The sequence below is a fragment of the Ctenopharyngodon idella genome, chromosome 11, assembly GCF_019924925.1.
Source record: "Ctenopharyngodon idella isolate HZGC_01 chromosome 11, HZGC01, whole genome shotgun sequence".
NCBI lineage: Eukaryota > Metazoa > Chordata > Actinopteri > Cypriniformes > Xenocyprididae > Ctenopharyngodon > Ctenopharyngodon idella.
Genome location: NC_067230.1, coordinates 24,643,045 through 24,667,317, shown reverse-complemented (window position 1 = coordinate 24,667,317; position 24,273 = coordinate 24,643,045). Strand labels below are relative to the sequence as shown.

Below are 24,273 nucleotides of genomic sequence, written 5' to 3'. Positions count from 1 at the left end.
TCAGTGCAAGTTCCTCTTAGTTAAAACAGCTCAAACATGGATTTCAGTCTGGGACTAGGCTTAAGCCTTGTCTGTGAAACTGGGCAATAATATAATATTACAAATATATATATATATACAAATAAAAAAATATATATTTGGGGCTTTAATTGGGAAACAATGCAATTGTTTCACTACAGACACTCTGTATATCTTGCAGTATCAGAAAGGCCTGTGCTGCTCTCTGCCGAAGAAAAAAGTTCATGAGAATAATGGTGAAAATGTCAAATAGTGTAGTAATTATGATCATGGTTGAGACAAAAAGTCAATAGTGCTTAATTAAAGCACTGGCAACCCTTTTTAAGTCCGTAATGTGACATATTTTCAAGTGAAATTGATATTCAATGGTGGACAAAAAATTATTATATAAAAATTATTATTAATTATTTTACTGCATATAAAAATAATTATTAGATAAATGTAATATAATAAATGAATACATTTATTTATATAAATATGTTTCATATAAAATTACATTACAATAACTTTAACATCACTGTATAGGTACCATAAAGCAGAACGATTAACATCACAGTAAGTATCACGGTAGGTGATGCAGAAATGATCCATCGAATTATCATAAAGCACACAGACTCAGTAACTCAACAGCTTGTCTTTTGATTATTATTTGAACTGTAGGTGGCTTATAGCCCTCAGGAAACAACAGAACTGTACTTAAGCTCACCTCCTGAGGGGAGACAGCACGTCTCCCCTTCCTCGCTCATCCCGTTCATCTCTGTCTATCCTCCATCTAGAAATAGTCTGAGAGCAGACAGGAAACGATAGCAACAGGAGGATGAAGTGGGATGGGGATATGACCTGAGTCAGACTCGAACCTTGGTCGCCCACGCATAAAAGTGCATCTATGCAATACACTAGAGCATGTGCACAATTTTTAGTATAATCTGGTCTTTTATGATTTTTATTTATATAGGAAATGATGGTGAGAAGTAGGGAACTGGATCAAGCTGGATTCAAACTCACATCAGTGTTATTTTTGTACTATTGCAGTATTTATTCACATTTTGAATTAGCTTCATTTTAATTTTAGTCATTTTGCAGTATGTGCTTTTGTCATTTTAATTACTTTTAGATGTATTCTATTTAGCTTAAAAAAAAAAAAAATCGATTTTAGTTTTAGTAATTTTTCTACTTTCTACTAAACTAACTGAAAAAAGTTGAAGTTGAAGTACAAAAATTACCTATGCTCATAATTACTACACTATTTGACATGTTCCTCATTATTCTCATTAACTTTTTTTCTTTAGCAGACAGTGACAGTTACTCAAACACGCAAACGGCTGCACAGGCCTTTCTGATACTACAAGATATATAGAGTATAGTGTTTGAATGTGTGTGTGATCATTTGTGTAAATGTTGGGAGTGTTTTTCCTCGATAACCTCAGCTTGTTGTGGATTTTTTTCTCCTGCTAAATTAAGATAAGAAGGTTTGTTAATTAAACTGTCACATGGCAGCACCTTGAGGAATCGCAGTGGAAGAGCCGCTTTAATTGGGAAGCTATTGTCTCACTACACACACTCATCTTATCCAGTGACTATCATTACAGAGGGCAGGGAAGAAGTGTCACCCAAGACAACAGGAAGTCGAGGAGCGAAGGGATGCTGTTCCTGATGTATGTTGTGTTGAAAAGTGTTACCTTGTCATCATGTGGTTGTTTTTTTCCCACCAATTTCTCGCCTTCTTTTTTAGAAAGTGTTCCTGTTACTATTGCTTATACCTAAACGAAACTCGTTGTGTACACTGTGAAAATTGCTTTTTCATAGTTGTCAATAAAGCAAAGATAATTGGAGTGTTTTACAAGAAAATATTATTTCAGTCTTTCTCCTTAAAAAAATCACATTTAATTGACTTGTCATTTCTATGTAATTATTTTTGAGTGAAAATCCTACCACCCTTTTTTTTTTAAGTGTACCATCATAGCTTAAATCGTGCAACTTGTTCTATTATGCTTATAGTGGATAAACAAAAAGATTGTGAAAAAAGTCCCATAGGCTTACATTTGAATATTACATAGATATCGGGATGGGAATTTTTAATTTTACACTAACAAGCACCACTCATTTTTTCATAAAATGTGCCTCTCGTGTTTTTTATTCTCTTATTATCTGAGGAGTGTGCTTAGGGGATCAATGCTGTTAGGTGATAAACCGCCTTGGCCAGGGCTTCCACTGTAAATACCATCAGCAATTAACACTGATCAGAGAGAGAGAGAGAGAGCAATTTAGCATCAGAGTCCTGCATGGAGGATCAATTATTGAGATTCTCTATCTCTGAAATTTACATCCCCTGGTGCTCATTACATACGTGGCTATATTGGGTTGTGTGTGTGAATGTGTTTCGTAAGGCGGTTATTTTGGAGCTGTAAATCCACAGTCGCATGCAGGCTTGTTCCTCTAGTCTCTAAAAATTGTCTGGCCATCTGGGCTGAAGGTGTTCAAAATCCGCCTTGATTAAAAAGTGCAAATCTGGAGATCACAGGCCCACTGATCTTCTCCTTCGCCTGCACATGCTGAGCCCAGGCTGGATACAGGAGTGACCCCTCCAATAATCTCGTCTGGAGATTATGATGATGCTTCTTTAGATGAGGGCTGTTTTTAAAAAGGGGGGAAACAAGACAAAACTGTTGTTGTTGTTGTTGTTGCAACAGCTAATGCATTTGAATGAGATCTCAACAGGTAAACCAATGTTCACATATTATATTTGGACATAAAATGTACATTTCCAAATTTAAACTGTAATTGAATGAACCACATTTGAAGCCATTAAGATTTTTTTTTTTTTCATTTTCTTGGTTAGTATTTTGTCTTGTTTACCAGTAAAAAGTTCAGATGCGCACTTTTTTAATCGAGGCAGAAATTGTATTATCTTACACATTATTAGATAAGAAAAACTGTGTAAGATAAGATTTGTTTTCATTAAATGTGTGTCATATATATGTAACAGACATAGGCCGGTAAGAACTGTGCACGTAAACCTCAAGAGGTGCTCTAGCAACTGACGCTAGAGATTGCAGTCTTTAAGGCTGATTTATAATTCTGCATCGAGTGTACGCTGAGCTACGGCATTGGATGTATGTAGCACGCATAGCTTACGACGTAGCCTGACGTGCACCTCTTCAAAAATGTAACAATGCGCCAATTCCACGCGGACCGCAAGCGCTGTGATTGGTCTGCTAGAATTCCTCCCTCAGGTCAAAAAACTGACGCGGAGCAAGAGTAGAAGAGCGAGCGTTTTCAAATTCCATGAGAATGAAAAAACACACTTTTTCAGGGGACACGCACCGTCAAACTGCAACAAAAGTCTATTTGCCGCCATCACTGCTTAGAGTGGGTAGTATTAAAATGTTTATTATTTATTATAGACAGATAGATTTTGAAACAAGTAGATCTAATTATTATTTTTTTTTCCCTATTTTTTTCTGTCATGTGGTGAAAGAATAGTTTGTTTAAAAAAAAAATTACATATTTAAGTATTTACTGACACTGATCATCTATCATATTGTTGATGCCACCATTTTATAAAAACAATAAGCCTCTTAAGTTTTAATGTTGTGCCTAAAAGCATGTGGTAAAATCACAGCAACATGGGCCTCTTGTGGCAATTCCGCTTTATTGACTAACTGTGTTTATGAAATCACGTGTTCCGTAAACTGGTTTCCACTGCTTAATGCAGAATGGAACAAACATTCAGTTCATGCTTCGTTATCGCTGCAGCCAATTACAGCCCTGTCTCCGAAAATCGTTTTTGCAGAGATTCGTGAGCTGCCTATCTGAGTATTTGCCTCCGAGCTTTGGTTTCCCACCAGCCGTTCGCAATCGCCTCACCCCATCGCCTCTCATAGGCACGTTGTGCGTGCAGCTGCTACATCAACATGACAAGTGTTTCTAGAACATTCTTCATTGTTCACTGACCAGTAATCGAAGTGCAATGGCGGCCGTCGGGGGATATTTTCTGCTGTTGGGCTCTGAAGAGCGAGCACCTGGGCCTGCACTGGGGGAAGAGAGATAGTCATGCTCAAACACACCACCTCATTGTGATTTCACCTCAGGCTTCGTCGCTCTGAAAGAACTTGTGGCCAGCTTGAAATCAGTTGCGTTTGCTCATTCATTTGAATTCACTGTAAACCTCACACTCCAGTGGTGGAGAGGGACACATTCTTTTAAATTAGCTTCAGCTCAGTAAGTGCAAATACATTTATGACCTCTCTCAGACTGTGACCAAAATGATTTTTATTGCTTTAAGGAGAAAGTGAGACCAATTACGCACTGCTTTTTGCCTGGTTGTAATCTACAACACTCAGTATTTGCAGTATTCCTCAATAACATCATATTTCTCACTATTGATATCTAATATTAGCATCTTTTGTCGTCATTTACACCCTCATGTTGCTCCAAACTGGTATGACTCTTTTCTATGAAAGTTATTTTGACAAATCAGTTTTTGACAAGTCTTTTTTTGGCTCCTTTGTTATTTTGGACCCCACTGACTTTCATTGTATGGACAAAAACTGTTTGAAGTTTCTTCAAAATATCTTCTTTATGTTCAGGTTTGGAACGATATGATAAATGAAGATACATTTTTGAGTAAACAATCCCTTTAATAGTGCACAGGTGACTTTTCTTCATTGAAAATCGAAATTCCATTTCGAAAACGTATAAATCTATGGAAGCATGTATTTGCCACAAAATAAAAAGTAAAAAAAAAAAAGATAATTGCGACTTTTTACCTCACAATTCTGACTTTTTTTCTCAGAATTGCGAGATATAAACTCCCAATTGCATGTTAAAAGTCAGAATTGCATGATATAAACTTGCAATTGCAAGTTGTGAAGTTTTTCTAAGAATTATGAGTTTGTATCTCGCAATTCTGACTTATTTCTCAGTTGCGAGTTTATATCTCTATATCTTTTTTCCTCAGAATTAGACTGTATAACTTGCAATTGCGAGTTTATATCTCAAAATTCTGAGAAAAGAAGTCAGAATTGTGTGATATAAACAGATGTGAGAAAAAAGTCAGAATTGTGAGGGAAAAAGAATTGCGTGATATAAACTTTCAGTGGCGAGTTATGAAGTTTTTTTCTCGCAATTCTGACTTTATAACATTTGTGAGTTTATATCACACAATTCTGACTTTATAACTCGCAATTGTGAGTTTATATCTTTTTTTTTTTTGCAGTTTTAGATGAGAATGCATGAATTGTATGGCTAAAAAAGTGTTTTAAGGTGCTTTTTACAGTGAAACTCAGCTCTGCTATACTCTGATTCCAGAGAATACATGAGGACACTCATAAATCTAATCTGTAATTCAGAACAGAGAAGCCCGTGGAGCATATCTAATCCCAGTGAACCGGCTTTACTATGACCACAGTCTGTCATCAGCTGTGAACGTCCTTTCAGGAGCATGTCACTTCCTCTCCTGTTACTACAGCAACTTTGCTTTTAAATACAAATAGTTGCTTAGTGGCTCCAGTAATGTGTTGTTTGGTTGTCGGTGTGAGATGTACATGTATTATCAGGTTGTTTACAAGCCAGGTGTTTTGATGAAATCTCAGATCTGTGTTTTTACATTGTTGAGCGTATATAATCCCTTTCTCATCCTGTGTAAACCTGCTAATCTTTGACCTTAATCTTAAAGTGCCACATTGAATCAGAGATGATTTTTTTGTTTGTTTGTTTCTTCTACCCCTTTCAACACTGAAAGAAAAAAAAAATCATCCGTTGATATCATTTTACTTTCATGGAGAGTCAATAAAAAGTCATTTGAGTTTATAATGCTTAAAATTGTATTCTTCATAAACGGCATTATAAATGACCAACCTGCAAATGTGGAAAAATAAATAAATTAGCAGCTAAAAACAGCTGAAATCTGATATTGAAGTGAGACCTCCAAATGGGTGTCCCTCAACAACACAAAGGCTAAGCGTCTCTTATTGCATTTCAGTCAAACATCTCTTTGTAATTTGATCAAATTTATGAAGCAGAGAGTAAATATGTATTTATACGAAAGCTACAGAAGCGTTGGGGCTCTAGACGGCGCAGTGCTGTGCCTGTCAGAGAAGGAAAGGTCAATGCTAATGTAATAAAGTGAAACGGAAATCTGCTAGCATGCTAAGCCTGGTAGCGCGGCAGGATGTGGAGGCAGGAGATACAGGATAAGAGCTGGGCAGACATGTTCCTTTGCTTTGTAACCAGGTTAGGACCATGATTCAGACACTTGATACTTTAAACCAAGAGACAACTCTCACTTCAGTCACGCTTTGTGCTTTAGCTTTACGGTTGTTGTCATTCAATAATGATTTTTTTTAACTCATATTTAAACCATTCTTGCATTCAGTTGATCAAAAATGACAGTAAAGCCTTTTATAGTGTTACAAAAGATTTCAATTTCAAATAAATGCTGTTCTTTTGAACTTTGTATTCATCAAAGAATCCTGAAAAAACACAGCTTATAAAAAAAAGAAATATTAAGCTGCACGTTTTCAACATTGATAATAATGAGAAATGTTTTACCAAATCAGCATATTAGAAAGATTTCTGAAGTATACTGAAGTAACGGCTGCTGAAAATATATGAAAATAGATAACAAAATCATAATAATATTTTGCAGTATTACTGTTTTACTGTATTTTCGATCAAAGTCAGGATAAAAGCAATAAAAATTCTTACCAACCACAAACATGTGAACAATGTGTGTGTGTGTGTGTACATATATAATAATATATAATGTTTTACATTAAATTTAAATTGTTTTTAATTATAAGTTGAACATCAGTGTTAATACATTGCCATTTTATAAAAGCAATAGGTTATCAAGAGTGTACAAGTCCCAATGAATAGAAATACAATTCATTTTGCTTCAAAAAAATTTACTATGTTAACCATTCTACCAAAATGGCTGCTCCAGTTTAAAATACTCCAGTAAAACCACTGTCTTCCATATAAGTGAATGATTAAAACAGAGTTAAATACAAAAATATATTATTTATTTGCAGTAATTTCAATAATTATTGTATTTTGAAGTTTTGGTTACCATGGTAACTCTTTTGAAGTTCTTCTTGAAAGCATTTCAAGGAGTCTAGTCCTCTATTGAACCTGAACAGTTGCATTCTGTAGGCTTTCAAGATGCTCAGTTCCTAGATATGCGCTTTCTTCATAATTCACATTTTTTAATAATCTTTCTTAAGCTGCATGTCTGTGGACAGTGTGTGTTCTTGAATACATGGTTTATAAGGACACAAATGTGTATAATGACATGCGTATTACAACATAAACATGGTTCATGAGGACACTTCCTATGTCCTCATAAACTAATTAGCTAAAAAATATACTAATTTTTTTTTTTTTTTTTTAATTAAAAAAATTCCAAAAGCTTTACACCTATGGGGAGTCCCCGTAAACCACATATTAAAGAGTGTGTGTGTGTGTGTGTGTGTGTGTGTGTGTGTACCCCTGGTGTCAGCTGCAGAGATTGGCCCTTCTGTCAATGGAACACTTACTTATGGTGGGGCCCTGCAGCTGTTGCTAAAGAGATGGAGGGCATTGCAACACAGTCCACAATTGCTTTGATCACAGAAACAAAGACTATTACAAAATCTCCTTTCTAAAATGAACTGTATTTATTTATTCTTTTCAGTAATGTGTAGATTAGGACTGTTAATGGATTAGCAAAATTAATTAATTATATGACATGCCAGTAATTCATCAAAATAACAGCAATGTGTTTTACGTATATTAATATTTTCTGGGAAAAACCCACGTTGCATAACAAAAACATTGAATTGGCATCACAAATAGTAGCTTTAGAAGTCAGTATATGTGCTTTATTTCTGTATCATTGATCTTTCGCTTTTTAAGATGCCTAAGTAATTTAGCTCATCGCTTACTGTGGATTCACAAAACATGAAGTGTCACTTCAAGCTTGAATTGCTTAAATGGTAGGAAATCCCTTTTTACAGCATTTACAGGGTCAGGAGGCATAATTAATAGCATAACATTTTTATTGCATTTTTTTATACTAATCACACTAAATTAAATTGACAGCCTCAGTTTAAATGTATCATCTCAGCCACTTTCAATATCTCAATTTGTGAATTAGAATGAGGACGAAACGAGTGGACGGTGCAATAGAGAGGGAGATTAGGAGAGATGCGAGGAAGCCAACGCAAAATTAAAGGACTGGAACAGCTGTGTGTCAAGCTGTGTGAATAGAGAGGGATCTGGCTGCGCTCTCTTCCTGTCCCACTGAAAGCCACTCATGAGATTCAACAGCTTTCTCCCCATGACCCTCAATGTTCACACTGAGAGGGCCGGCTTTAATGGATCAATTACCCCAATGATTACGTTCATCAAATACTTGATTGAAACTCAAATCCTCTTACAGAATTAAATGTTTCTCTCGCACATGCACTCTTTCTGATAAGAGAGATGGATTAAAGATGCGTTCGGTCTGTCAATCCATTGGTCCGATTTCACTTATTCCCTTTCTCTATCTCCCTCCTCCATCTTCCTGTCTATTGTTCACTTGTCTTCATTAAAAGGTCACACCTTATCTCTTCAAGTTGATTCCTGATTTTTTTCTCCTCTCTCTCTTTTTTTTTTCTCCCTGCATCCTTTCCTCCCATTCCGCCACTTAATGGGGTGAAAGCCATCTCCATTACTGTGAAGTTGTACACACGAGTACAGATAACACCCGCTGTGTCTAGTAATGAGTGATTGGACATCATTGAGCGCGGCTGTTTAGTTAGCTCACCGTGCCGCCGCGATCCGCCTGCATCTCGGAGAAAAAGAGATAATTGACAGACGTATAATCCTCTTCCTCCGCATGGGACTCCGGGGAACCAGCGCAGTGACAAAGTGATGACACATAGAAAAAATATTAAATTCAATTGTGGGAAAACAGCAGGAGAAGGAAGGAGCGCAGACCGAGAGTGACATTTACATTACAGGAAGTGATTTAGAAAGAGAGTTGCTTACTGCCAGTCACCATTCCGGTCGAATCATCTTGATTTAGACTCATGTAGGGCAACGTTTTGGCGTTTGTTTGCCTTTGAGAGATGTAAATACTTGTTTACTGGCTGTTTTTCCTGGTTAGCATTAGCCAGTTAGCTTTGTTTGGTCATGACATGTACTTATTGTATTGCAAAACACTTGTGCTGCTATTGAGGTGGGATACGGGTAAGGTTTGGGACACTTTTGCTGGTATGGCTAGGTTTAAAGGGATAGTTCACCAAAAAATGTATATTCTGTCATCATTTATTCCCCCTTAAGTTGTTTCAAACCTGAATAAATTTCATTGTTCTGCTGTACACAAAGGACATTTTCACTTAGGGGTGTACTCACTTTTGTGGCCAGTGGTTTAGACATTAATGGAGTTATTTTGAGGGGACAGCAAATTTACACTGTTATACAAGCTGTACACTCACTACTTTACATTGTAGCAAAGTGTCATTTCTTCAGTGTTGTCACATGAAAAGGGGTGTACTCACTTCTGTGAGATACTGTACATATATTCAATATATTAATATAATAGTATATAAATACTAAATTTACACTAAATTAGTCATGTAGCATTTACATCTCAGGTGATTTGTGGTTCCTGTGGGGAAATATGACAGATTCTTTTGTGGTGTCATGCAGCAGCCGATCAAGATAAATGGAAATGCTAACGGCTAGCTTTATATTATAAACTCAGGTATTCTAGACTTCCTTGGTCAACACTAATATGATGTTTCCGGATGATTTAGTAATTGTCAAGTGAGGAACAGTCCCCTTTTTCCACCTGCTGTTTTTTTTTTTTTTTTTTTTTTTTTCATTTAAAAACTGGTGGGTTGCTTTTGTAATTACTAGATGACTCATAGCTTTCCAGGCTTAACATTAGTTTATTATTGTAGAAAATAGAATACAAAGGTAAATAGAGAGGGAAAAAAAGAGAGAAAGGGAGAAAAAAAATACTGTACAAATGCCATTTGGGGAAATTAAAACAGATTAATACAATTAATGAAAAAGCCGTTTTGTGTGTTTGTTAGCGTAATTAGTTGTATTTATTATAGAAGCAAGTGGGACTTGATTCACAGTAGGTGTGTGTGAGTGTGTTTGTGTGTGTGTGTGTTTGTGTATGTGCACCTGCTATCCAGTTCTTTCCCACCTGTGGAATCCCGCAGTAGATTTTCAAGCTTTTCCAAGAATGAACTTTGGCTGACGCAACAGGCAATCACAGCACAAAGACCAAAGGAGAGCTTGAATTTGAACTGGCACGCTCGCTAGGAAGATATTACAAAAACTTCACCCAGCATGAACGTGACTTCCTCCATTCTTAATTACAAAGGCGTAAACGACACAAGAGAACTTCATTTTGACTTTTCCACCATTTCCTCGTCTTTCACGCGGCCTCGTAATGGGCTGAATTTTTTTGAATGCAAACACAGGTGAAGAGCTGCACCTGTGTGTCCACCAGTCACAGCGGCTCTTGAATATTTACAGCACACATGAAAGACATACCACAGAGAGTGTGTGTGTGTGTGTGAATGAATAGAACTCTGTTCCTGTTCTATCCGCTTTCATTTTTTTCTGGGGGTCTTTTTAGGTACACGTCATTAGAAATCATTTTCTGCCCTCGTGTCACCTCTGTGGTGCAAAAGTTCTTTTGTGTTCACCTCCCTTTCTCTCTAGTTTCCTTTCAGCCATTCAACCTCATTAGTCCTTTACACCAATATTGAGTACATGGTCTCTTTAAGGCTTTTAATGCATTTTTAAATAGGCAGGCAGTATTTTTCTGGATATTTTTTGATACACTCACCATAATAGGCACAGGCTTCACCTGATGAGCTGGTGTATATGGGATGTCAATACAGATAAATAGCTAAAAGGACAGGATGTGTTTTCTTTCTATCAGATAACAAAGAGAGCGGCAATGTAATCAGTTAATGAGTAGCTGAAGTGCTGTAAGGAGAAAGACGGGACATTGAACAGTGTACTTTTTGATGATTGAGCATCTTTGTGTGCAGTAGTACAACATAAAAGACATTTTTTGAATGCAGTCCTGTTGCATCACTGATATGCTTAAGCTTTGTTGTTTTTTGTGGATTTTTATATATATATATATATAGGTCATTGACGAATAAGGTTTTTAAAAGTGTAAAAAACATAATGGAGATATAATAAATGTTGACGTTTTAGTAAGTGTCAACAATGAGATTGTGTTTTTTTAATCAATTTAGTCAATTAACACTGCTTTTGTAATTTTTTACAAGATGGACAAAATTTGTCACCAAAAAAGTCATTCGGTTTAACCAAAATTTCGGTTTTACCTAATTACACTTTTGGTTATACCGAATGACGATATTTTCAAACAGTGCTAACAGGCTGATAGCTAGCAAACATTTTATATTTAGTTTTTAAAATATTACAAACTTTTCCATGTTTTATAGCGGTTGTACCAAATGACCTGATATTTCAGCAGGTGAAAACATGAATTTTTCAAATAGTTAAGAGATTAGAGTTAGTTTGCTTTACGACCATGTGGTCCTTTGCAGGTGTCTGAATGATGTCACATCCTGTCACAAGATATTGACCGCATGACTTGATCCAAAATGTTCCCTTTATATTGGTTGCTCCGAATGACATCAATGAAATTCATTTTTCCGGACATTCTTTCTCATAACAAAGCAACGACTTCTACACATAATTTTAATACCATTTGCACTATGTTGATATATGATGTTATAAAATCATGCCAGAATAAAAAATATATACATTTATTACATTTTAAGATATTTTAATCACAAATGGCTGTATTGGCCTTTGGACGGTTAAACCAAATTACCTTTTGACACTTCAAAATATTTAAAATACCTTTATATTTAGCAAAACATAATTTTAAATACAGTAACATCCTTTTGGATTCAATAAAAGAGATGTAGTTGTACTACCTTACATACTTTGGATGTCATAGCTTTGTTTTTTATTATTATTAAGGCCTTTGGACAAAAAATGACCCGTCACATCATTGACATATATATACATATATATATATATATATACATATATATATACATATATATATAGGAATTGGTTTAAATACAAACAATGCCAGTGAATGTGCTCAAGCAGATTTTGTAATGTGAGTTCAATCTTTTGAAGTGTGTGTAAATTCATCTAGAGCGTAGAGGACAGATCTGAGTGTGAGTGTGATCACTGAGATCAAAGATGCTGAGATGTTAAGTCCTCTTTTGCAGCCCAATTATGCTTTTAGAAACTAGTCGCTAGCCAACACATAAACACACTCGGGGAGGCACCAAAGCACACAAAACTGTACAGCACAGAACTGAGTTAATTTCACCCCATTCGAATCCACACGGGAACACTCGCACAAGCAAGTACGCTTTGTTGAAATGCAACATCCAGCGATCCATAAAAGTAGCCCCGGCCCTCCACCCCCATAGTACCTTTCATGTGTGTGTTGTGAAGGTTAGCACATTTACTTTGAAATGCCAACAGATCTTTCCCCCGCAGGTGAGCGCTAAAGACCGTAAACCCTGCGTTGAGCCCCTGCTGTGCCAGGAGAAAAACATCTCTCGCTAACCACTCACCACCCATTCTCTCCCTTGCACTTTTGTCTCGTTTCACCAACTTCCATCTTCGAGGAGGTCCTGCGTGTGAATGGCCATTGATTCGGCTTTGTGTGTTTGTTTGGAGTCATCTCCTTCGCCGTCTACTCCGGAGGCGGGCTACCCTGAGGCCTCGGCTTAGAGCAACTTAACCAGGCATTAGCTGCCTGCTGCTCGGCTGAGAATGCATAATGAAAAGGAGCGTTTGATCGAAAGACATTTGTCATTGGCTTAGTTAAAGCGTCTCTGCGTTCCTTTGCCGTTTTCGGGAGGCTTGTCGATGAACCTCCCTGGAGTCCATCGGTATTTGCCACCATACCAACCCTCTCAACTTATCATGGATCAAAGTGATCTCTACAAAGAACTTTGGTGAAACAGCTTCTAGGTACACCTTAAAAATAAAGGTTCCAAAAGGAGGGTTTTGCAGTGATGCTATTGAAGAATGTTTTTTGTTTCCCCAACTTTCAGTGAACAGTTCTTAAAAGGACCTTTTTTTCTTAGGGTGTGTTCACACTTGCATTTCGGTTCTTTTGGTCTGTGCCAAAAAAGAAAATGATACATTTAACCCTGGCTCATTTTTTTACCACCTAACCAAAAGGCATAAGGATAAGGTCTCAACTTGATTTCACAACTTTTTATTTTGTGACAGAACTTACCGAACATCCAAACCAATGCTGTGTGCTAAATGCACTGGTTGTATATATGTACATACACTCCCGAAAAAACTCCCAAAACTTCTACCCTTGGGGCAGTACCCTTAAAAGGACATTTTTGGACCTTATTTACCCATAAAAAGTACATAGTAGTACCTTAAATGTACATACTACTACTCTAAAGTAATAAAATTCACATTTTAAGGTGTTGATAAGATACAAAGTTGTCCTTTTAAGGGTACTGCCCCAGTGACAAGCTGTTGTACCCCTAAAGGTAAAAGTTTTGCACCTTTTTTTTCTGAGAGTGTATGGTGGTATTTTTACCAGTTGAGAACTCAAAAAAAGAGCTTATAAAATGTGTAAAGTAGTCAAAACAGCACCAGGAATTTGTCCGTTCCAAACACAAACGAAGATCTGCTGCAAAGAGATGGCGGTTTCAACACCTGTACCCAACCACCAAGGTGAACATGATTTCAGCAAGTGCAACATGATCCTGGATTAACATCTTTGTTGATCCTGGAACAACTTTCCAAACAACCAATCAGATTTGAGGGATAAGTTTACATTTTATGTCAAGTTTAGGCTTACAACCAGGGTTATTTGCTTCTACATCACTTCACTTTAATTTTAGGAATAAGTTATGGTTAGGGTTAGGTTTAGGGGTAGGGATATGGTTATGATTAAATATTTGGACAGGAATGCCTTGTTTGGCAAAATCACGGTGACCACAGAACTATAATGATCGACATAGCTCCTATGATGAGAAGAACCAGGTATCTTTGAACATTCTGTCCTTTTTATAGTAGCATATTGTGACATCACATCATGATTTTGGTTCGTTTAGAAGTCTTTGGTCTGTGTTGTGTTCATATTTCAGTTGACCTGCACCAGAGTTTGCTTGGAAGTAGAAGCAGTCCAATTGTTTTATGCTCAATAAGGTTCAGATGGCAGTGTTCACACTTATTCAAATGAACCACACTAACAGAGCAATCACTAGAGTTCCTATGTGAACAGTGTGAACACACCCTTAGAGTGAAAAACATTTTAAAATCCTAAAGAATGTTTTTTTTTTTCTTTCTTTTTTTTACTATAAAGAACCTTTTGTGGAATCGGAATAAAGGTTCTTCATTGACCTTTTTTTTTTTTTTTTTTTTTTAAGTTAGATTTATGGGCTTTTTTGTGCCTTTATTCAGATAGGACAGTAGAGAGCAGACAGGAAAGCATTGGGCAGAGAGAGGGGGCAGGATCGGCAAAGGACCTCGAGACGGGAATCGAACTCGGGTGACCATGAACGCATTTGCGCCGTGTGTCGGCGCACTAACCACTAGGCTATCGGCACCGACAAGAACCTTTATTTTTAACTGTATATTTAAATATTTAACGGCAATTTAGACCGGAGAAGAAGTGAGAGATCTGCGGTGAAATGTTCAACCGCACAAACATGCACACAGGTGCGGCGGCAGCCTGTCATGAAGGGCTTGAGGCCTGTTCCAGCTGTCCTCTGAGCCTTTAAGGTACAAGGCCGACACACACACACGTATATCCCCCTACCAACTGCGCCCCAGTCTGCCAGGGCACAGGTGCGAGCGCTCTGATGCTACCCTGCTCACGCTGAGCGGCCGTATCACACTTTCTACACAAAGCCTGTGTTCACGATCCCCACCCCACTGCGACTGTGCCCTCTCATGTACCCTCACTTGACATCACTCCCAATGTCACACCTTTTTAGATGTAAGGTCAATGCACATGAATCCTAACATGCAAAACTAGCTGCTAACATCATATTTAATGTTTGATGTAACGTTCAACAGAATATCGCTTTTTTTTATCACCAATTAAGTATCATAAACAGCTCGGTCTGCAGTTAGTAATTTTTTTATTTATCATTTATAATTTATTTTTCTATGATTTTAATGGACTGTTTCCTTTTACCTCATGGCCTAATGATGTTTCTTAATGATGAGATCAGAGCAGATTTATAACTGTTGCCTTGAACTATCAACCTCTGTTTGCGCCCGCTGGTGGCATACAGCAGATTGAGAGAGGGAGGGAAGGAAGGAGAAGAGGAAATTGATGTTGGCTGCGAGACACACTGTGGACCAAGGGAAGCAGGAAGCTGCATGGTAGTGCGGTGCTGAGATCGGGAGGGGTCACTGGCGAACGAGCACAGAGAAACGGAACGACGGGACTGAAAAACGAGATGCTAATAAAAGATTTGGCAGGAGGCCTTAATGCACTGAGTCAGAATATACTATCTGTCTCTCTTTCTGTCTCGCTCATTTTGTTTCCCAGCTGGAGAATCAAATAAAGCACCCAGCCACCCAAATTCTTCTGAGAGATCAAGTGAGGAAAGAAAGAAACCCTGGCATTCGAAAGCTTCCTCCTTAACTGAGAGCGCAAGGTGTTTGTTAAATGGCTTCAAACTCTTTAAGTGGCCTGGATTCTCCTTCCTGTCTTTTTCACTCTTTTTTTCACCCACCAGGCTCAGAGGGAAGTTCTCCATCTGGTAAATTCTTATGAGCATACAATATATTACAAAAAAAAAAAAAAAACTTTATTTTGCTATCCTCAATTACATAAATGAACTATATTGTCCTGCACCCACTAGTAAAAATATATCAAAAATATAAATATAATTTTTGGTTATTTATATATTATTATATATGTTATACTATTTGGTTAATATATATATATATATATCAAAATCAAAATAAATTTTTATATATATTTTAATAATTGTATGACATAATTCAGTTTGCAATGTTTTCATTAAAATATAATGTCATACATATGTGTATATTTGTTGATTATAGATTGTAAAATATATTTTACTTTTACAATTTTTTGGAATATATTGTGAAAAAAAATATAAAGTATGTATGTCCAATATATGTCCAAAAATAAAGTATGATATATTTTACAAAATAATGGCAATTTTTAATTTTATGACAATTCAATTTTTTTTATTAAAATATACTGCAAACTCAATAATGATTATGTCATACATATACATGTGTATTTGTTGATTGTAGATTGTAAAATATATTTTATTTATTTTTGGAATATTTTGTATGATCTCAAAAAAATTGTATCATACAATATATTGCAAAATAATATATTTTAAAAAGGCAAATAATGATTTTTTAAAGATTGTATGATGTTTGTAATTTTAAATATTTATATACTGAATTATGATGATACCACACATATATGCGTATATTTGTTGAATTAAATATTTAACTTTAATATTTTTGCAATATGTTGCATTGATCTCATAAGAATATATATATTTTATTTTATTTTAACTTTATTTTACGAAGTCATCTCAAAGCACTGTTGCTAATAGCATGACATTCATTTTAGGCAGGTTTTTTTTTTTTTTTTTTTTTATTATAATTAAAACATAATTAAGATGTGAGAGGTTGTGCTAATATTATGAATACAGTCAGACCTTAAGGCCATTGTAATCATGCAGTACCTGCAACCCTTTCAGACGTGACTATATTCATAATATGACATCTCAACTCTTTTTTCCAGTTGCGGCAGGGAACAAACCAGAAAGTAGTGAATATCTTACGATGTGACCTTCTGTTAGGACTGTCATATAAATATGGCGTCATCTCGAGTTGCTGCTCTGCCTTTGGGACTTTGTGTGCAAAGTAAAATGAGATTTGTCGTACACACATCATTAGCTTGATGAGTGGGACAAGTGCTATGCTTGCAGAAGCCTCCCGCTCTGAAACTGAAGTCTGCGATTCCCAGTAAATGGTGCACAGAGCAGAGCGTGTGCTGCTTGTGATAATAATTGGGCAGTTGATGTGACATTCCTGCAGAGTGGCCAATGAGCAGCCCATAGCTCATGAAGAGCCATTCGATATATAGATCTGTGCGCGGACTGTCAAGAAAACACAGGCATGTCACACAATACAGTTATAATGAAGTGTCCCCAAAACAGCTTGTAACCTTGTGTGCCGACTACGTGACGGGGGTTGGGGGTGGCAATAATTCACACCGTGCCTCCTGCTTTGTATCTGGCGACGAATTAGTGGCCTCAGCCGGTGTCACATGTCTTATTGTTAGTCATGGCGACCCTGCCAAGTCTCAAGGTCACCTGTTCCGCCCAGGCATGAATAATCTATTGAAGGATTGGTTCCTCCTGACTGGCTGCTTGGAGATGTGTCAGCATGGATTATTTATGCTTTATTGTGCCTCCGCTCATTGAACGAGCAGTCAGTCCTGAGCATGCTGGAGAAGGCAAGTCTAATTTGCTTTCTTAGCGTAGCTGGTTACTAGCAATGTTTTTCACTTCTTTTCTTTTCTGCTTGAAACACCGTTCAAAATATTTGGGGTCGGTATTCTTTTTATAGTCTTTATTTGATCAAAAATTCAGTAAAAACAGCAATATTGTGAAATATTAATACAATGTAAAATTATTTCAATATATTTTAAAATGTAATTTATTCCTGTGACAGCAAAGCTGAATTTTCATCAGTCATTACTCCAGTCTTCAGTCACATGATCCTTCAGAAATCATCAATGTTTTTGCTGCTTAAAGAGTTAGTTCACCCAAAAATGAAAATTCTTCTCATGTCGTTTGACCTTTGTTTATCTTCAGAACACAAATTAAGATATTTCTGATAAAATCCGATGGCTCAGTGAGGCCTCCATTGCCAGCAAAATAATTAACACTTTCAGATGCCCAGAAAGCTACTAAAGACATATTTAAAACAGTTCATGTGACTACAGTGGTTCAACCTTAATGTTATGAAGCGACGAGAATACTTTTTCTGTGCCAAAAAAACAACTTTATTCAACAATATCTAGTGATGGGCGATTTCAAAACACTGCTTCGTGAAGCATGACGAATCTTTTGTTTCGAATCAGTGGTTCGGAGTGTGTATCAAACTGCCAAAGTCACGTGATTTCAGTAAACAAGGCTTTGTTATATCATAAGTGTTTCAAAATATCAGTGGTTCACCACTGGGGGCATGACTTTGGCAGTTTGATACAAGCTCCGAACCACTGATTTGAAACAAAAGATTCGTAAAGCTTCGAAGCTTCATGAAGCAGTGTTTTGAAATCGCCCATCACTAGATATTGTTGAATTTTGTTTTATTGGCGCACAAAAAGTATAGTTGTCGCTTCATAACATCAAGGTTAAACCACTGTAGTCATATGAACTTTTTTAAATATGTCTTTAGTAGCTTTCTGGGCATCTGAATGTGTTAATTATCTTGCTGTCAATTGAGGCCTCACTGAGCCATTGGATTTCATCAAAAATATCTTAATTTGTGTTCCGAAGTTGAACGAAGGTCTTACGGGTGTGGAACGACATGAGGGTGAATAATTAATGACAGAATTTTCATTTTTGGGTGAACTAACCCTTTAATATTTGTTTATAAGTATTATTTGATGAATAAAAAGTTTTAAAGAACAGGATTTATTTGAAAAAATCTTTTGCAACATTATAAATGTCTAATTCTGATCAATTTAACACATCCTTGCTGAATAAAATATTAATTTCTTCTCTTTTTTTTAAACTGACCCCAAACTTGAACAGTTTTGTAAATGTTTGTTTTGCTTCTCCTGCATCTAAAAGTGATATTAAAATGCGAGGCAGAAAGATATTCACACACACTTACACTGTTTAGCATGCATACCCACGTTAATTCATATTTAGGGAAGATAAACAGCTGCAAAAACTAACAAAACAGCTCGGATTCAAAGCCTATGCGGCTCTGAAGTCTCTCTCTGTGTTTGTATGTGTGTGCATGTGCGTGTGCGTGGGAGATCTCATTATTTAAAGTGGACAGCATGTTCTTCCTCACCTTGTCATGCATGCTAGTTTGTGCCACTCAGGACTAGCCCTCATCTTCCTCTTGCACAACACAAGAGCACCACATGCTAAATGTCAAGCTCTCTCTCCCCTCTTATGTGGTACTTACCCCTGTCCTCACACACTCTTGCAAAAAGCGTCCCTGAGGACGTACAAGCCTGCCGACCCTCCAAATGCACAAACAAACATCATAAATGGCGCAAAACCCTAGGTGTCCCCCTAGTCTCGGTCTTGGGCCCGCTCAACTTTCTCGGGTAGCTTTCTCTCTGCTCGGTCCACAGATGCACCGCAGATGTCCGTGTGTGTGTTTGTTAAAAAGACATATTTTGACCTCAGGAGAGGCAGGTGCAGTGTACCGTTACCATTGAGAATGGGTAGGGGAGTTTGAAAACTTTTTCAAGGTTAGCAGAAACCCCACAGACCAGAAACAAACTGAACGGACCCCCAGGGATAGGCTTTTGTTGGCTAGACACACACACAGTGAAATCAGGAACAATAGGGACCGAGTTGCAGAGGATCATTTTTCATGACATGGCTTGGCCTTTAGCAGAGAAACATCTGAAAGAGCAATTTAAAATATGATTAATGATGATAATAAGGTCAAGTGGTCATCATTTATACACGCCGAGCCTTGCTCATCGTGTGAAGAAAGAAAACCAATTGACTATACTTCTGTGAAAGTAAACACAGATATCAATTCAGCTATGAACACTTTAGCACTGACAATTGATGCACTTTCACTGAATTAGGAGAAGTGATTTCTTTCCACGGAGAAAGAGTACTATCTGGATCCAAATCACACTGCTGTCATGAATTACTGTGTCCCATTGTTCATTTAAAAAAAAAGAAAAAAAAAAAAGAAAAGAAAACATAAGCGACGTGAAATAGAGCAAGAAACAAAGGAGAAGAGTGAGATAAAAATGACATTTTCAGAAGAAAAAAGTTTCTAATTTGATCATGAACTGGTTTGAGGTGAAGAAGAGATTAATATTTTGGGACTTACAGTTCGGGAAATCAATAACACAAATGAAGATTATTCCAGCATTTGCACTAGTCATTTTCCGATCTCATCTGTTATTCCAAGACACTTTATGGGGTCTTGAATGGGTGAGTGATGACTGCTAGATTATTGAAAACATTTCTTCTCATAAATTCATGAGGTTGTTTGTATTTCCATGTTTTCGTCTCCCAAAAGACAGACATCATCAAACTATTAAATATGGATGGAAAACTTTTGTTTGTTTCTGCTCAAATCACTGCACATCTCTAGTCAAAAGCACATAGAACCGATGGCACGGGTCCCTGTCTGTGAGGTCAGCGTATGTTCAAGACCCGGGTCTCAGCTTTACCTGAGCTCTCTGATCATTTATATTCACAGGACAGCAGCTGTGCTTTCCTTTTCGCTTTTTTAACTTTCATTTTTCATGTTTTCCCTTTTGTTCCCTTTTTTCACCCTTTCTTTCATTTCCCATTTTAAAATACATTATTTTTTTATCCTCTTCACAATCCTGGACCCATTTGACACACCATCAGAACAGCCCACAATAATCCAAAATGTGGTTTCTTCTGAGCTGAGATGAAAGGAGGGAAGACGCACAGCCACACACACACACACACACACACACACACGCGCGCGCGCGCGCGCGCAGTGCCGCACTAGACACTTGGCTCTGTGATATGGCAGGGCTGCCTTGGGATAGCTTCAAAGCCCAGTGACATAAATTTATGATAGCAGCGCCACACTTTTTGCCAAAACTGAGCTGTTGTTGTTCTACTGAGAGGCAGGGTGAGGAGAGAGGGAGGATGTACTGTAGAATCCATGAGCATGATGGTGGGGAACGGGCGGATTCTTTGCCATCTTTTTGATCATGTTCATGGAAAACGCACTTATTTAGCCAGATAGTTCCCATTCTCCCCTCTGAAAGCCTTTTATATAATTCATGACTTTGTTTAGATTGTTTGTGGTGTGTGTGTATGTACTGTATATAGAAGTTTGTGGTCTGTAAGATTTCTTAAATGTTTTTGAAAGAAGACTCTTATGCTCACAGAGGCTGCATTTTTTTTTTAAAAATTAAAAACTGTAAAAATAGGAATATTGTGAAATGTTGACCCCAGTGGTAGTGTATATAATAATAATATATATCTTTTTGAATGATTCATTAAAAGCACCAGCTCAAAAGAGTCATTTGTTCATGTATCAGATTACATCGGTTGTTCTGAATATGAATGTTCATTGTGCCGGGTATAGTGTCTTTTTATCTCACCAAATTCAATTTAGACTGCAAATTTAGATTCACAACTCAGGTAAAATGTCATTTCTTTTGACGTGGCTCTGGTGATTTAGCTCTGCTGAAACACTGACTCAAGTGTTATGTTATCTCAAGATGTTTTTTGCACAGATGACAGATTTTTTCAGTTGTGAAAAATAATCATTTAGTTGAATTACCTTTCATCTGTGATGTTTTTACTTCACTTAATTATCCAAAATTAGTCAGGATTTCCACATGGTTTTGTTGATTTTCCAGCAAAATCAATCTTTTTCTCTCTCTCTTTTTTTTCCAGAGGAGGACTGTGTGAACTGCACAGAGGAGTGTCGAGTGCTGGGTCACTCTGACCGTTGTTGGATGCCCCAGTTTCCCGTGGGGGCCGGAGGAGCAGGAACTCCCCAAGCCGAGGGCTCTGACTACCGCACCAATCTCTTCGTCCCTGCCGGCATGGAAGCGGTCGCAGTGGAGACCGAGACTTACGAAACTGTTTGCAACCCCAACGGCAAAAAAACTTTCTGCACATTTGGAAAGGAGCGTCGGGACCACACCATCCTGGTGGCGAATGTTAAACCCTACCTAAAGACCAAACGTGCCCTCAGCCCTCTCTTGCAGGAGGTCCCGTCTGCCTCATGCAGTCCCACCAAAGGCTGCAGTACAGGTTCCCCGTGCTCTTCGGCCAAAGGCATGGGCGACGGAGCAGAGGGCAAGCCCAGCACCAGCCACTACGGACCCCCAGACGGACAGTACATCTCCCCGAACAAGCAGAACAAAGAGCAGGGCTATTCCACGCTGCCTCCCTCTGACCCCGTGGCCAAAGTCCTGGCTGAAGCACGTTCACGGATCAGCCAGGAGACGGCAGTGGAAATGGACTGCGTCTTGGAGCAGGGCGGAGGAGAGATGGGCCGAGGCACCATGGACGCAGACCAGGTGGTCAGAGACATCGACAAACTCCTGCAGGATTGTCGGGGAAACGAAAACACCCCCATCAGAAAGTAAAACGGACTTTGAGCGAGCATAAGAAACTACATCGGCGGTAACATGGACCAAGTCGAGACGCTCTCCGAGAGAGTGCGGCGCAGATGGGGACGTTTTGTGAGAACAAAAAACATGCGTACTTGAATATCTTGACAAAAAAAAAAAAAACATAAAGAGCAAAAAAACTGTTCGCTTTTGTTCATCTGGACGCTGTGTTGTGTTTTGGGGGGGGCAAGGGAATTCCTTTGGAGTTGCAGAAGTTGCTGCTTCTGGCTTCTTGCGAGCTTTTTCTTCTTCTTCAAGTGCCCACCAGCTTCAAACTCTTTCTTACAGTGACGTCTTTCTGTCACTTACCCGCAAGATGGAGCGTCCCACCCTTCTCCTCCAGGGACTTTTGGAGGGGAAGCGGGTGGACGAAAATGGTTTATGACAATCGCAAATCAAAAGGGTTCGGGGTGCATCGGACGCCCCAGAACGGTTGGACCACACCAAGACAGAGACTCTCTCTTTAACTTTTATCGGCTTTGTAATATCAGCATAAGAAGTGCAACAGATATCAGCAAACTCTGTGTGTGGGGCCTTGAATCTTTAGGGCGGGGTGGGGAGGGTTGATTATGAAATGTAACCATTCTTCACCTGTCATTTCTAGTCACGTGTAAACTTGTGTCCTCCCCCCATGTATACGTACATATGGAACATTCCAGAACGGTGAACCTGTTACTCTCACTTTATTGGTCCTCTGTGATCATCTGTCTTCAACTTTTCACTACTTTTAAAGTGACTCTTCACGTGTCTGACGTTAAGTTATAACAGTCACTCTCTTGTATATTAGGGACATTTTTCCTCAACTGTGAAAAGATATATCTATATATGCATATAGATAAATATATATAAATATATGAACTTATGTATAGTGTCCAGATAACAATGAAAATATTTATACATTTTGTAAAAAAAGATGGAAAAATCATTAATCTCAGAAAAAAATGAGGGAGCGCACAGGATGAAAATGCGGTTGAAGATATTTATTAAACTGCAAAGGACACTGTTTTCGATTTCAGAAAAACTACATTAAGAACAACAACAAAAAAAAAAGATTTTAAAAAAGGAAATGTCCCTTCACATTGTCACTTATACACAAAATCATTTTAATGTGTAAAATGTATTCAATTTAATGTGTTTACATCAAAACGACATATTTTTATTGATTTTTCTGCAGTTTCTGTGCATTTGAGCCAAATTGTTACGTGTACAAGAGCTATATTGTGTATTTTATTAAATTAATATATGGTTGTGTTGTAATATACATGGGCTTATATTGTACTTGGCAACTGATGCCTTAGTAGTCGTCAAACTCTATGAGTTTAATCTCCATTCGGTTTCATTCTTGGTTCACTCTTCCGCTCTCGCTTTCTGCTTCGCCTCGCTGCTGTGCGTTTGGACAGGTTATGTTGTTTTAAACACGTGTTGGAAAAGACTGCTTACATGACATGTTCACTACTTGCTGAGCAACTTGTTTTTGTCTACAAGAAACAAAACTAAAAAACAGCCACACACGACTACAGTTTGCTTAGTTTTTTTTTACAATACCAACCAACACTGTTTTATGGGCAGCTAATTTTACAGAAATGTCCATTGTTTGGGTTCACTGCAAGTGTTTTTTTTTTTCCAGCCTTTTGCTCTATTTCGATTTGATGAGCAGAAACAAATCCTTTGTGAACGTTTAGTGATGCTGTCTAGTTTTTTTAAGGTCACATGTACTGCAGAGGTTTGGAAGGATTCAGAAGAAGAACATGCTGTTTGTTTCATAAGGACAAAAAAGTGGTTCCCTCTGAGGAATTCATGAAACAAATCAGAATTCATTAATCTATCTTTCT

At 37.7% G+C, this 24,273-nt stretch overlaps 1 protein-coding gene across 2 annotated transcripts in view; it reads left to right on the top strand.

Annotated features, from left to right (window-relative positions):
- Nucleotides 1–23,955, top strand: part of pcdh17 (protocadherin 17) — a 78,205-nt gene extending 54,250 nt beyond the window's left edge. For both annotated transcript variants that reach the window (XM_051913064.1, XM_051913065.1), the window contains one exon: nt 21,717–23,955. In XM_051913064.1, coding sequence (XP_051769024.1) covers nt 21,717–22,417 — 701 coding nt within the window. In that variant the 3' untranslated portion in view covers nt 22,418–23,955. The remainder of the gene's footprint in view (nt 1–21,716) is intronic.
- Nucleotides 23,956–24,273: the final 318 nt, after the last annotated feature.